At 44.0% G+C, this 13,281-nt stretch overlaps 1 protein-coding gene across 3 annotated transcripts in view; it reads right to left on the bottom strand.

Moving 5' to 3' along the window:
* Positions 1 to 13,281, bottom strand: part of sema4f (sema domain, immunoglobulin domain (Ig), transmembrane domain (TM) and short cytoplasmic domain, (semaphorin) 4F) — a 45,241-nt gene that overhangs the window by 4,839 nt on the left and 27,121 nt on the right. For 2 of the 3 annotated variants that reach the window (XM_078106428.1, XM_078106427.1), the window contains exons 2-4: positions 2,663 to 2,808; positions 2,482 to 2,541; positions 172 to 270 (exon numbers count right to left, since the gene is read on the bottom strand). In XM_078106428.1, coding sequence (XP_077962554.1) covers positions 172 to 270; positions 2,482 to 2,541; positions 2,663 to 2,808 — 305 coding nt within the window. Of the gene's footprint in view, positions 1 to 171; positions 271 to 2,481; positions 2,542 to 2,662; positions 2,809 to 9,514; positions 9,850 to 13,281 lie in introns of all 3 variants that reach the window. The other variant, XM_078106429.1, reaches the window with a different exon arrangement.

The raw sequence follows: 13,281 nt of genomic DNA, 5'->3' as shown, positions 1-13,281 counted from the left end.
AACACAGGGTGGGACTCTTGGTTGTGAAGGAGCGGGGAAATTTGAGTTTGCTGCAGCTGCGTGTGCAGCGATGGATAGATCCCCGAGCAAAGCTCCGCCCTAGATGGTCGCCCTCTAACACACGCACACACACACACGAGGGAGGCCCCAAACACACACACACTAACTAACCAGGAAGGCGCACTGGGGGTCGAAGGCGTAGGTGCCACACACGTAGACGCGTCCGTCACCCAGAAACTCCAGCAAACGCACGTAGTTGTTACAGTCCACCTGCAGGGGGAGACAAATACACAAAAATACAGTGACTCCGAAGCGCAACGTCTGATATATTTTATTCTTCACTAAAATAGTAAGTCTGTTTTTGCCCGTGAACCGAGGTGGTCCTGTATTAACCACACTGAGCTTCAGGAGAAAGGTTATGGTGGATTCTTACAACTGCTGGAGTATCAATGACTCTGAATGGAAATTGGAGACCCCTGCTAAGTGGAGAGACACTTGAGACCCTCATTGAGACCATCCACACTAACTCACACCTACAGGGAAGCGAACCGCACCACCGCTACCACTTTTTCATGCACAATGTGCATGTAGAAAATATGCATGTGTGCTTCTTTGTGTGTCTCATAAATACACATCATAAAGGACGTATTTGTTAAGCTCCCCTATCTCCTTACATGAATATTCAGCCTGCAGCCATGATGGAAAAACACCCTCATTGTTCCTCCAACCATGACGCAGGCAGTTTTTGGTAAGCTTGTGCGTGTGTGTCTCTGTGTCTCTGTGGCATCTTGGATGAGCTCCAGGCCTGAGTCACCCCACCCCGTCCCCACGCCGGGACCTGATCCTCTCCAATGCCCAGAACTTGTCACCCGAATCGGCCCCCGCCACTTCCACGACCCTGACCGGTCCCGTGAGACGGAGGACGGAGAGCCAGGGAGAGAGACAGAGAGCTCAGCCTGGGCTTAGCTCTTTAAATGGTCCAAAATTGACCTCATTCATGTTAATACGATTCATTCACAATCTGGCATGAGGTGAAACAAATGGCTCTATTCTGTTGAACTCTATTTCGGTCTATTCTACGTGAGTGTGTCGAAGATCGCAATTAGACCTCATTATCAGAAAAGCTCCCCCCCCCCCAACAGGTCTTCTGCTGCTATCATAAATACATCTGTGTATTTCAAACTGTGCACCAGCACCAAATAGAAGGCAAAGTTAGATAGATGAAGCAGACCGGGTTGATGTTATTGTGTCACATTCTGCATGAAACGTATTTATAAGGCAACATGTGTTGTGTTTACTGCTGGATGCGGTTCCCGTATCCTCCTCTCATGTTACACCGTATGCGTTGAAAGGCAGCACACACATGTGCATACAGTCTCTCCAGTCAACACTGGGTTAGTTGATTTCAGTCAACACCGACTAATAATCACTGAGTCGACAGTTGTTAATGCGAGTTCATTTTGAGCTGTGAAAGGCCTCTGCCTTATTCCTCATTTCATCTATTACGGCACAGACACAGCAGCGTGTAACCACGCCTCCTTACCCTGATTTTTTCCATTCACACACAAACAAACATACACGTCCCTTCTCTGGGTCAACTTCAAGGTAGCGTCCTTGTTCAGTGTACTTCTCACTTCCATCTATCCTTCTTCCTCTCTCCATCCTCCTAATCACTCACATGTAATCTCCTAATCAATGTCTTTTCAGAACGCCCCCAATCCTTCGGTTTCCTGCCTTAATCAGCCATTCACCTCAGCAGAAAACTGAGCTGGTGATTGCATAAAGCGGGTCTGAACTAATTGCACTTCTGCGGTTAATTCACGGTGCTTCAATGAGCTTTGTTAATATTTGGATTTGTCCTCATTTGCTGTAACGTCCTGGACCAAAGGCGTTTTTCAGGCATTTTCTGAGCATCGTCAGGTCATGGGGGCTAAGTTATGAGTCTGAAGCTCTATATCAACCTGCGTAAACCAGAGAATCTGTAACGGTGTACAGTTAGTTCACTCTTTGGTTGATGTTGAGGTCAAAGAATAACAAGATTTATAGCTTGAGAGAACAATGCGCTGTATTTAATCAGTTTCTGTACACAGTTACTGAGCATCTCTGACTCACATATATAAACCCCACTCTTATTCTGTCTGTATCTTTCTCTCCACACACACACACACACACACACACAGGATTTGGCACGAGTCCTAGAACTTCCCATCCGATGCCTAACAGCACGGGGTTGTGACACAAACGCACACACTCAGATGTCCATGCTGGAGCACAACACATAAGGGCATGAAATCACACATTTTAAATCTATAGACTATACTACTATAATATACTGTATGTAGGTTTTTTGTGTGATCCTTCTAGCCTTTTATCAAATCTTATTAGCGACTGTATATCGGTTGGCTTTTAATAATAAAGAAGGCGTGTGAGGGGACCACACAGACACACACACACACACACACACATACACACAGCTCTCACCTCCGTCTTTCCCTTCGCCACACAAGCCCGTCTCTTCGCCTCCGGCACATCCCAAATGATCTAAGAGAGATGAGGACAAAGAAAACAAACACTGTTGATAATACAATGCAGCAGATATAACCACCTTACACTCAATACACACACACACACACACACACACACACACACACACCCTGCCTACCACTTTTGGTTCTTGGTCCAGGCGCTCGGTGTCCACAGCCAGAATGGCGTCCCTGGCCCCCAGCAACAGCGTGCCCGTTGAGCGGTCCAGGAGGAAGGTGCTGACGTTGGCCACGTCCTGGAACTTCTTCAGCTCAAGAACCGCGTCTGTGGACCAAAAGAGAGGGATTTTCAATATGTTACAGTCGAAAAGAGGAGTAACTACGATGAGCCTCAGTAAGTCCCGTAAACGTTGAAATAAATGGCTGATAGGATGAGATGGACCTAACATCATTTCCCCAGAAAGAGGTTTAAAGAGATGAGGGTAACCCTTGTTTCACCCCGCAGCCCTTACACAATCACAGCTACAGATTAACCCCTTTAATCCCTCTCAGTCGATTGATCTCCGTTTTGTGACTATTTGCCCCTTTTTCTCTCACGTACACAACAAACAGTATTGATCAAATTCATCACTGTAAAGAAACACCCAGAAGTCAAAACATACATAATTATCATTTACAATAAATAAGTAGTATTTGGGGGGGGGGTTTGTTCTACAACCATGATCTTTGTTGACCTTCTTGAAAGCCAAGAAGTGTTCAGAGAGAGAAATGAAAATGCAGAATGAGGAACCAGTGGTTGGTTTCTGAGTCGTACATCCTAATGAAACACACACACACACACACGCACATGCACCACCTTTGCACGCACAACAAAAAAAGTAGCTCGTTACTTCACAGATTAAGTCACCAGGGTACAGATTAAAGACACATGTTGATCAATGAGGCTTTTATTATTTACAACGTCAAACAAACAAGATTAAAAAAATATATACTACGTGAAACTCATTTCACATTACTCAGTGTATCAAAAACGTAATGGAACATGACTAATGACAATTACAAAGGACACCCTCCTTTGTGAAAAAACTGATTCACAACTTGATCTGATTTTAACGGCTATTGATTAGATTTACAATACAGGAGGGAATGAGCATTTAATTGAAATTTATACGTTTTGTCTTTAACAAAAACTGCGCCTCCTGAGATTTGAAAATTGGCCGTATTATGATTTTGAAAAACATTCGGTTTTGTGCAGCACTTGATAGTTGTAAGGCTACCACGTTCACATTGATTATGATTTTTAGGCAGCCCTCAGTTCCCTCCACTTATACACACTCTCCTCCGCTTAAAAGTGCCGACGTCAAATCACGAGCCTGTAATCGGTAGACGGGAAAAGAAACAGCGTTCCTTTCCACAATGGGCTTTTCTAACTGACTTTGTAATATAAGGACTTGGAGATAAAGGGAGTGAACAAACACAATTGTGCACACACCCCGTATTATTCCACAGGTGGAGGTGGACAATCACAGGAGTGTACAACCAAACCGAAAGGAGCACAAAAAACATTTTTTATTCAAACTCATCAAGGTAATTGCTCAGAGGAAAACAAAGGGTACTATTTGAATGTAATGCATTTGTTTGCAATTGTTTTCTAAATGACATGGAAGAGAAAAGAGTTCAAATTTAACACTTTTTTAACAGTAACACTTTTAATCCTTCACGTGACAGCTGCCAAACGGGGAGGGTCCCTCAGAGTGCCCTCGCCGTTGACACGGTTTTCCACTTAGAGTCTGTCCGTATTATTCTGTGACGGGGGAAAAAAAGATCCCAACACACTGACATCTGCCCGTAACTGAATCACAGACGCGTGTTCTCTCCCCCTGCGCTGCATCCTGTCAGCCTGTGTCTGTTTCCCACAACGTTCCACATCAATGTCACTTCTCATTCACTAAGGAGCCATCTGTTCGGCTCAAAAGCCTCCAGGCAGCCATGTAGCAAGCCGCACCCTCTGATTGGCTCGCTCCGGGTCAGCACTTCCTGAATATCAGCCAATGGCATGAGGCGCCGTTGTCCGGCTGGTCCTCGAGTACAGCAAAGTCGCTGATATCGTGTGTTGTCATAAGTTGTTGCTGCCCTTGATTAAAGATGTTTGTTGTGTCCTTCCTTTGCTTTTACGTCCAGAGCCGACTTCAAATGAAAGCTGAAGGAGAATGGAGGATCATTTGAAGCCTCTGAGTCTCCTTCTCTCTTCTTTCCCCACTTTTGTCTATACTCTTCATCTGCGCCGTTATCCATTCATCCGTCCTTTCATCACCCCGCAGCCTCACATTGCCCGAAAGATTTCCAATCTTCAAACTCACTTTGCTGCCTGTGTTTCTGCTGGTGTGATTAAAACACATACACACACACACACTCACACAAGTAAACGTGCAGGCACACGCGTGTACTCTTCGAAAAGTTGACATGAGTGTTAGTGACAGAGGCCAAAGGCAAGGTCTGCAGAGATGTCCTTGCACACTGGTTCTCATCGGCTGTGTGGTACATGACAAAACACACACACGCGCACACGCACATCCTACCACATGCACACATTGCCACCACCTGCTGTGTGCCCTAATGTAGAGAGATGATTCCTAGAGCCACACCATCTGCCATTCTCACACACACAGTCGCGCGCACACACCTCGGACATCCAAGCACACACTGAAAAAAAGGAGACAAACAGGCCTGATGCATGCACCGGAAAACAAGGTAATATATCATGTCATTTACATGCATATCTTCATTTTGACATTTGACAGAGCTGTTTGTTTGAAGCTCTTTATGAATTAATATGATTGGACATGCGTCACAAGGGGGGCTCTGCATGTTGTTTAAACGCCTCCTCTTTGACAGCAGGGCCCCCGCAGCTCGCCTCGTACCAAATATACCCCCCCCCGCCCCCCCGCGCGCACACACATACAGAACCCACTCATGTGCGCTGCGTGCATGCACAGGTGTGGCGGCATGTATGGCGGTGTATCATTTATCCAATCTAGGCACTGTGCTGTAGGATCAATTAAATATAACGGTATCTCTGGAAAGTGGAAGTGACAAGACTGGGAACTGTGTCGTAATGAATAAACTTTAGAAAAACTTCATCAGAGACGCTCTGCTGATAACAACAAGTTCATGAGAGCAAACCGAAACGTAAAAATAACAATAACAATGAGAAAATGACTAATTTCACATTACAGATTTCTTTATCCATTTTAAATATAAAAATATCCATTAGTGCTGCTTTACTCAAAGAACTGGGATCCCACACGGACCGTCAGCGTAATCCCTGCATGAATAAATGTTAAAAATAGAGCAGTGGTTATGAAAGTGTTTCATTTTGTTTTACATGGATTAAACTGGGACAATAGTCAAAATGCAGGATTTACCAGAAAATCAGGAGCTGCACATTAAAAATGATCCCAGTGTTGTCTCTGGAAAACCTGGCGACCACATACATGCTGGGAAAAATAATCTCACCCTGGGTATAATTTAAAAAAAACGAATGATGTGAGTATAAATGAATAAGTAGTCCTAAAATATGAAATCCTCTCCCCTGCCATGAATCATTCATTCATTATACATTAAACATGACTGAGAGGCAACAGAGAGTATGTGTGCACGTGTGTGTGTGTGTGTGTGTGTGTGTGTGTGTGTGTGTGTGTGTGTGTGTGTGTGTGTGTGTGTGTTATATCCATTAAGGGTTTAATAAACTGGCTTTTGCTCTGGGGGGGCCGACCCTGGTCTGTGGCTCCAGGGCATTGTGGGGTACCAACTAGGAAGTGATAAATTATACACCTCCCTCCCCCACCTGTCAGTCAGAACTGACGGGTTGGAGAGAAGAGATGCACAGAGGCACACACACATTCTCCTGCCCCCACAGCCTCTTAACACACACACACGTCCACACACACACACACACACTCTGAGCCCCTGCGCTGAGACAGGACACAGCTGCATGATCAACACAATCACACACTCTGCAGAAACGCACATTTATAGCCCCCCTTGCTTTCATCCACTCAGCTTAATGCCATATTCCGGCTGCTGCTTCCTCTGAATAGTTCAGCGGCACTCAAACGTATATGTGCTCCACAGGTTAAAGTAATACACCAGCTTTTAGCAGTTTGTCACATTATACAGGATACGCAGCTCTACGCTAACACTTCAGCGAGCATTAGGATGAGTGACAGCAGGCAACAAGCAACATCCAAAGTGAGACAAGTGACCATCTGTCATTTATTCGCAGGTGTTAAGTTAACTCCGCTGTTTAAAATAGAACATATACCAAAATGTAGAAATATTTGAAAATCTTCATACGCGTTGTGTGTCATATGTGGTATGAATTAAACCAATATTCCTACGTATAACAGGGCTGAACATGAATTTAAATGTTTTAATTTTCTCACATTAGTCCTTTGTTCAGACCTCGCAGTGGAGGTTGATCACATCCCGGCATGCAGCCCCCTCTGTTTATGGGCTTACATGCATCTTGGACACGTGTATGCAAAGTGACAGTAAAAGTGTGTACCGGCAATAATCACAAACAATACTGAGTTTACTATTAACAGTAACTTCCTTTGAATATAATTAACAATATGAAAAATACAATGACTGTTGTCAGGCACCTAGACGATATAAACGCTTACTGAGATGGTGCTAGTGTGTGTGTGTGTGTGTGTGTGTGTGATGTTTAGTTAACCACTTCTTATTGTTCTTAAGTGGTTCATTGTCTTTTCTTTGATTGATGACAGAAGTCAGCTATTCAGGGATATCCTGTCTTAAAGTAAAACGGAGAGGGAGCTCAGAATGTGAATTGTAGACAGAAGAATAACTAGAAGGGCAAACAGAGAGCGCAGACCTCTGCTGAGGCCGAGCCACTCAAAATCTGAACAGTTGCGACTTTCATAAAAAGCGGGCCAGTAGTTTTTTCGTAAACCTGCAGACAAACCAACACTCCAACCGACAAATCATCATAAAACATAAATAGCTCGACCTGTATCTTCTATTTTGCGATTATATTTGCTATTATGAATATTTTCTTCTCCACGGAAACATCCCACAATGTCACTCGTGTGACAGAGATCGGGAGAGAGCAAAGAGAAAGACAAGGCTCCTCTTGTTGTAGTCATGGTCAATTTCAGCCTTGTTTCAGTCACTAACCGGGCCTCACAAAAGCCTGAAAGCATCAAAGCCTTGTGGTATCAGTAATAGCTATTATGTCTCACTAGACCATAAAAGAAAAATTTGTGTCAGGTTTTTAAATGATGCACCAATTTCACGGCTAAATCCAGTTAATTTAATATACCTAATGCATCACAGCACACAAAAATCCTTTTAAAAAGAACAACAAGGTTGCTGTTAACTCAGCTGAGTGCACATAGACATTAAAGAGTCAAGGTCCTTCTAACAGCTTATTGTTCCTTTCAGTTAAATTAGTTGAAGCCACAGTAAAGGAGGGCCTGTCAGACAGTGTGTCTGCAAATTTCATCAAGTCATATGTAATCGTCTGTAAAACCTTTATGGCAACTTTAATGAAAGTTAAACACAATTTCACTCTTGAAATGAATGTCTAACTGAACAAAAACAGTTGTGTCCTATAACACAGTAGAGCGGCAGTGCCAATTTCCATAAATTAAATACTGAGAAATAACTCAATTTCGGGAACATTTGAAAGGGAAAAAGGGACTTTTGAATTGTGTAAACATCTAAGGAAGCAAAATGTTAGTAGTTAAGACTCTTTGTAGATTTGTGCAGATGCTGGGTTAAACTAGTGGAAAAAGTTTGGCTGTAAGCAGGTTGACATATTGAGTTAATTTAAATCTTACTTCAGGACAACTGTCACAGTATAGAGAAGACACTCTGTTGTATTTACCATATTACAGATACCTTTAGTCTCTATATCCTTATGGAGGTTAAACACAACAGTAAATACAATTTTCTATTTATCATTATTCCAGTCATTAAGTATTAATAAAGCCTTTAGTAACAACTCATAATCCCTTAAAAAGTCACTTTGATGAAATGGTTGCCACCCTGTAAGGCATATCCGGCCTTCCTTTTCTCCACAGAGGTGAAGACATCAAAAACACCAACTGAACCTGACACACAACCCCTTTGTGGTTGTTCTCTACTGGGAGCAGTAACACACACACACACACACAGACAAGTCCAGAGGGAGGTGGAGGCTTACCAAGCATATAGAAAACAGCTTGGGAACAAAGGAGAAGCCTGTAGAAGATGCAGGAGGAGTAAAGATGAAGGGGAGGAAGAGGTGGAGGTCCAAGGTCACAGTCGCTGATTGGCTACATCATCACTTTATGGTCTAATACTCTTCTTCTTTCTCTGTCTTTTTATTCTGTGCAACTGTGATAATATTGACACTGCAAAACTAATTTCTCTGTGTGAATCCACAAAGCATTACTTCCAATTCTCTCATCCAATTCCTCCAGTGAGCCAACCTCCCACTACCTCTTCCACTTCCCAGTTTCTCTCTCTCTCGCTCTCTCTCCCCCCCTCTCCTGGCTCTTGGTGATAAGCAGTAGCACTACTAATCAGGCTTGCCCTAAATTCGCCCATGCCCTCCAGGATTAGCATGTTCTGTGCGTGTGTGCAGTGCGCGTGAGTGTGTGCGTGTTAGTTAGAAGCTGGTGCCTGCAGCATTCACCAGCCCTCACAGATGGAGTGTATGTGTATAAAGCCTAGTGTGCATGTGAAAGTGATTTTTTTGTATGAATCAGTGATTGAATCAACAAAAATCCTTTATTTCTAACTTACTGTAAGTACCGCTAGATATGATGAAGTCATCCTGTTGATATGGATATCTAAATATACAAATACCAGGCCTTTTAAAAGGAAGTAGGAGGAGTTACATAAATACTGTAAATATATATACTGTTTTTAGTATATCCACAGTGTCGACCTCAAAACAACCACTAAATCAGTCCTGGAAACCTTTTTGGTTATCGAATGACATTGTGCACATGAATGCTCACCTGCACAATTGTGTTTAGGTTCGGGTTGGTGGATTCAGACTAAACATTAGGACAATTTGTGTCTCGTCGTGGAAACGAAGCTGGGGCAGGCATAACATTTGTTCCGCTGGGCTTAAAATGAGGAAAAATGTGGCCAGGTAGGAACATGAAGTACGTTTTCCTCTCTGGTCCCTTTATTTATCTTGTCACATCCTTCAGCATTGTCCCTGTGCTCTGGTGATCCAAATGTTTAGTTATCCTCCTCATTTAGCTGGCCATCGTCAGCAACATCAACTGTGATGGAGGGCCGGACTCGAGGGCTGCTGTTCTGTAGCAAAGCTTGACCTTCGACCTCCCTGCGGAGGAATTAATAGAAAAATACCAGGATCAGTCATGAAGGTCGCGCTCAAAGTGCCTAGGTGGAAGATGTTACTCCTTTCTGAGTGAACGACCACACAGTTTGCATCCTGTGTTAATATTGTAATGTTGTTGCAGCAGGTACTTTCCCTCGGGACGGGAGACTGAGCGAAAAAACGGAAGAGCAACTGAGAGTTAAACGGGCAGAAACAGCGTGAGGGAGAGCTATCTGGGAGAGAAACAAATGGCGTGAGACAAAACCACTCGGGCCAATGCCACAGGGACCATTAAGCACACACACATATATAGAGACATGCATCCATGCACACACAGATGTTTTTCACCTGATGTGTTTGGCCGGTGGCGGCTCTAAACTGTGGGTTTTAGTTTTTGAGCTCACTGGTCGATTCAACCCAGTACACACGGTGGTGCATGAAGACACACGTACTCACACAAACACACATTGACCTACTGGCTACTGTATTGTTGTTAGTGCATGTATGCGTGTCTGCGTATGGACCACACGGTGTGTGTATATATATGCGTAACTGGAAAATCCGTGCAACAGCTTACATGTCTTCTGCAGTTATTTTTGCCTTTAAACCTAACTGCGTGTCTTCATTCCTGCCAGACGCTGCCACATCGAGACCTCACACATTTATCGTTACAGCGGCATGAAACCACACGGTTCTAACGAACATCTGCATGTGGTGGAACACTCACACGCACACACACACACACACGTAAAGGTACCACATGCTGAACCAGCAGCTGCTGCGTGTCACTGATGACCCCCCCCCACCTTCCCCCGGGGGCGCAAGGGAAAGGTCAGAGTTTGAGCTGGAGGATCAATAGGACCTAAACCCATATGCACACGGCGACATGCATAGTTCAAGTTTTTTTTCCTTCAAATATGAATTGCAGAAATTGAGACTGCAGACATCTTTTTTTATGTTTAACACATTTTAATGTGGCCACTTTAGTCCTGATGTTTCCCCCAAAATGGCAACATTTTCAGTATTGATGTCATTCTCAAGAGGCTGCTCAATACTCAAACTGCCGTAAAACTCGTCTGCATGGAATTCCACACCGTCGGTCGGAAAAAGGCCGACGACACCACCACATGACAAACCCAGTGTCATTTCAATTTTCGGTAACGGAAACTATAACTCAAATGAGGAGGGTAGTTTTGTCACCACAACCCCCCCCGATGTTATAATATAATGAGAAAATAAAAAAGCCTCCAGTCTTCAAGTTTCCAGTCCGCAAGGCTCTATACGCCAACGCAGTGGCTCACCTCAAAGCTTCCTGTTCAGGTGATTCTCACATCTTCTCACCCCCGATGCAGGCAGTAATTGAGGCTAATAGGAAAACTGATCAATAATAGACACATCAATTAGCAGCCTGCTGACCTGGACTGTAAAGAGCAGAGCGAAGGGATTCGGGTCACTGAATCACAACAGCTCAACAGTCACAACAGCTTTTAGATTTCTTGCAAACACAACCAATACTCCCGCTTCTCTGTTTCTAACCTCACTTTCAGCTCTGTTCCTCATCCACCCTCAACTCGCGATTTCCGTTCTCCTCCAGGATGTCCCTTTTGGTTGGTCTTCATTAATAGCTGAGTGGGGTTGTTCAGGTATAGGGCCACACAGCAGTCCTGCACATGTCTCATTACCTTCAGTCAAAACCATAGAGGTCTACCTCCCATCTAGGGAAAAATATCTTCCATCTACAGAGCCAGCTAGGGAGGCCACAGGGACAACCACAAAAACACACACTCCCATACCAGGTGACCCCACATCCTACACACCGCAACCCAAACCCTTAATCACACAAACACACGGCTACACATTCTGCTTCCATGGATCACATTAGTTTCCATCATGTCCATGTCCATTCCGTCATGTCCATTCAGATCGATAATTTTGTCGATACTGCTACAGGCTCTTTGAGAGTGGCACTGGACGCCATTGCTCCTCTGGAAAGAAGAATAGCAACAAGAAGGAAGTCTGCACCGTGGTATAACCCTCAAACACGGAACCTAAAGCAAACTGTGCGGAAGCTTGAACGATTATGGCGTTCCACCAAATCAGAAGGATCTAGGCTAGTTTGGCAAGACAGCCTTAAAACGTATAAGAAGGCTCTCCGTAACGCAAGAGCATCTTATTACTCATCATTAATAGAGAAAAATAAAAACAACTCCAGGTTTCTCTTCAGCACTGTAGCCCGACTGACAGAGAGTCACAGCTCTGTCGAGCCGTGTATTCCTTTGGACCTCACTAGTAACGACTTCATGAACTTCTTCAATGATAAGATTCTGACTATCAAAGAGAAAATTGATGGTCTCCTGCCTTCAACCAGTGCCGACCTGTCCTCCTTGGATGCAGCAGTGGGCCCTGATGCCTGTTTGGATGCCTTCTCTTCCATCAACCTTGATCAACTGACTTCTTTATTTTCAAAGTCTAAATCTTCTACTTGTCTCTTGGATCCGATTCCGACCAAACTGCTTAAGGAAGTTTTTCCTTTAGTTAGCACATCCTTATTAGATATTATGAATCTGTCTTTGTTGACAGGACATGTACCACAGTCCTTCAAGGTAGCTGTAATTAAACCTCTTCTTAAGAAACCTACTCTTGCTCCAGAGGTGTTGGCTAACTACAGACCTATCTCTAATCTTCCCTTCCTCTCTAAGATCCTTGAGAAATCCGTCGCAAATCAATTATGTGACTTTCTACAAAACAATGCTTTGTTCGAGGATTTCCAGTCAGGATTCCGAGTGCATCACAGTACAGAAACAGCACTGGTAAAAATTACGAATGATCTTCTACTTGCATCGGACCAAGGACTCATCTCTTTTCTTGTCTTGCTGGACCTCAGTGCCGCATTTGATACCATAGACCATTGTATCCTGTTGCAGAGACTAGAACATTTAATTGGTATCAAAGGAACTGCACTCAGCTGGTTTAAATCCTACCTATCGGACCGATCCCAGTTTGTGCTTGTAAACGGTGAATCCTCAAAGACCACCAATGTTGGTCACGGAGTCCCACAAGGTTCTGTACTTGGACCAATTTTATTTACCCTCTATATGCTTCCTTTGGGCGATCTTATCAGGAAACACCGCATAAACTTCCATTGTTATGCAGACGATACTCAACTGTATCTGTCGATCAAGCCAGAAGAGACGGACCAGTTAGTTAGACTCCAAGAATGTCTTGGAGACATCAAAACTTGGATGACCGGCAACTTCCTGATGCTAAACTCAGAAAAAACGGAAGTTATCCTGATAGGCCCAGAGCGCCTTCGAAGCCAGCTGTCGCGTGATACAGTTTTTATGGATGGAATTGCTCTGGTACCCAGCAGCACCGTCAGGAATCTGGGAGTTCTCTTCGACCAGGATATGACCTTCAACTCGCATATAAAGAAGA

The sequence above is a fragment of the Gasterosteus aculeatus genome, chromosome 7, assembly GCF_964276395.1.
Source record: "Gasterosteus aculeatus chromosome 7, fGasAcu3.hap1.1, whole genome shotgun sequence".
NCBI classification, from domain to species: domain Eukaryota; kingdom Metazoa; phylum Chordata; class Actinopteri; order Perciformes; family Gasterosteidae; genus Gasterosteus; species Gasterosteus aculeatus.
The sequence above is the reverse complement of the archived record's forward strand: the minus strand, read 5'-3'. Positions and strand labels throughout refer to the sequence as shown.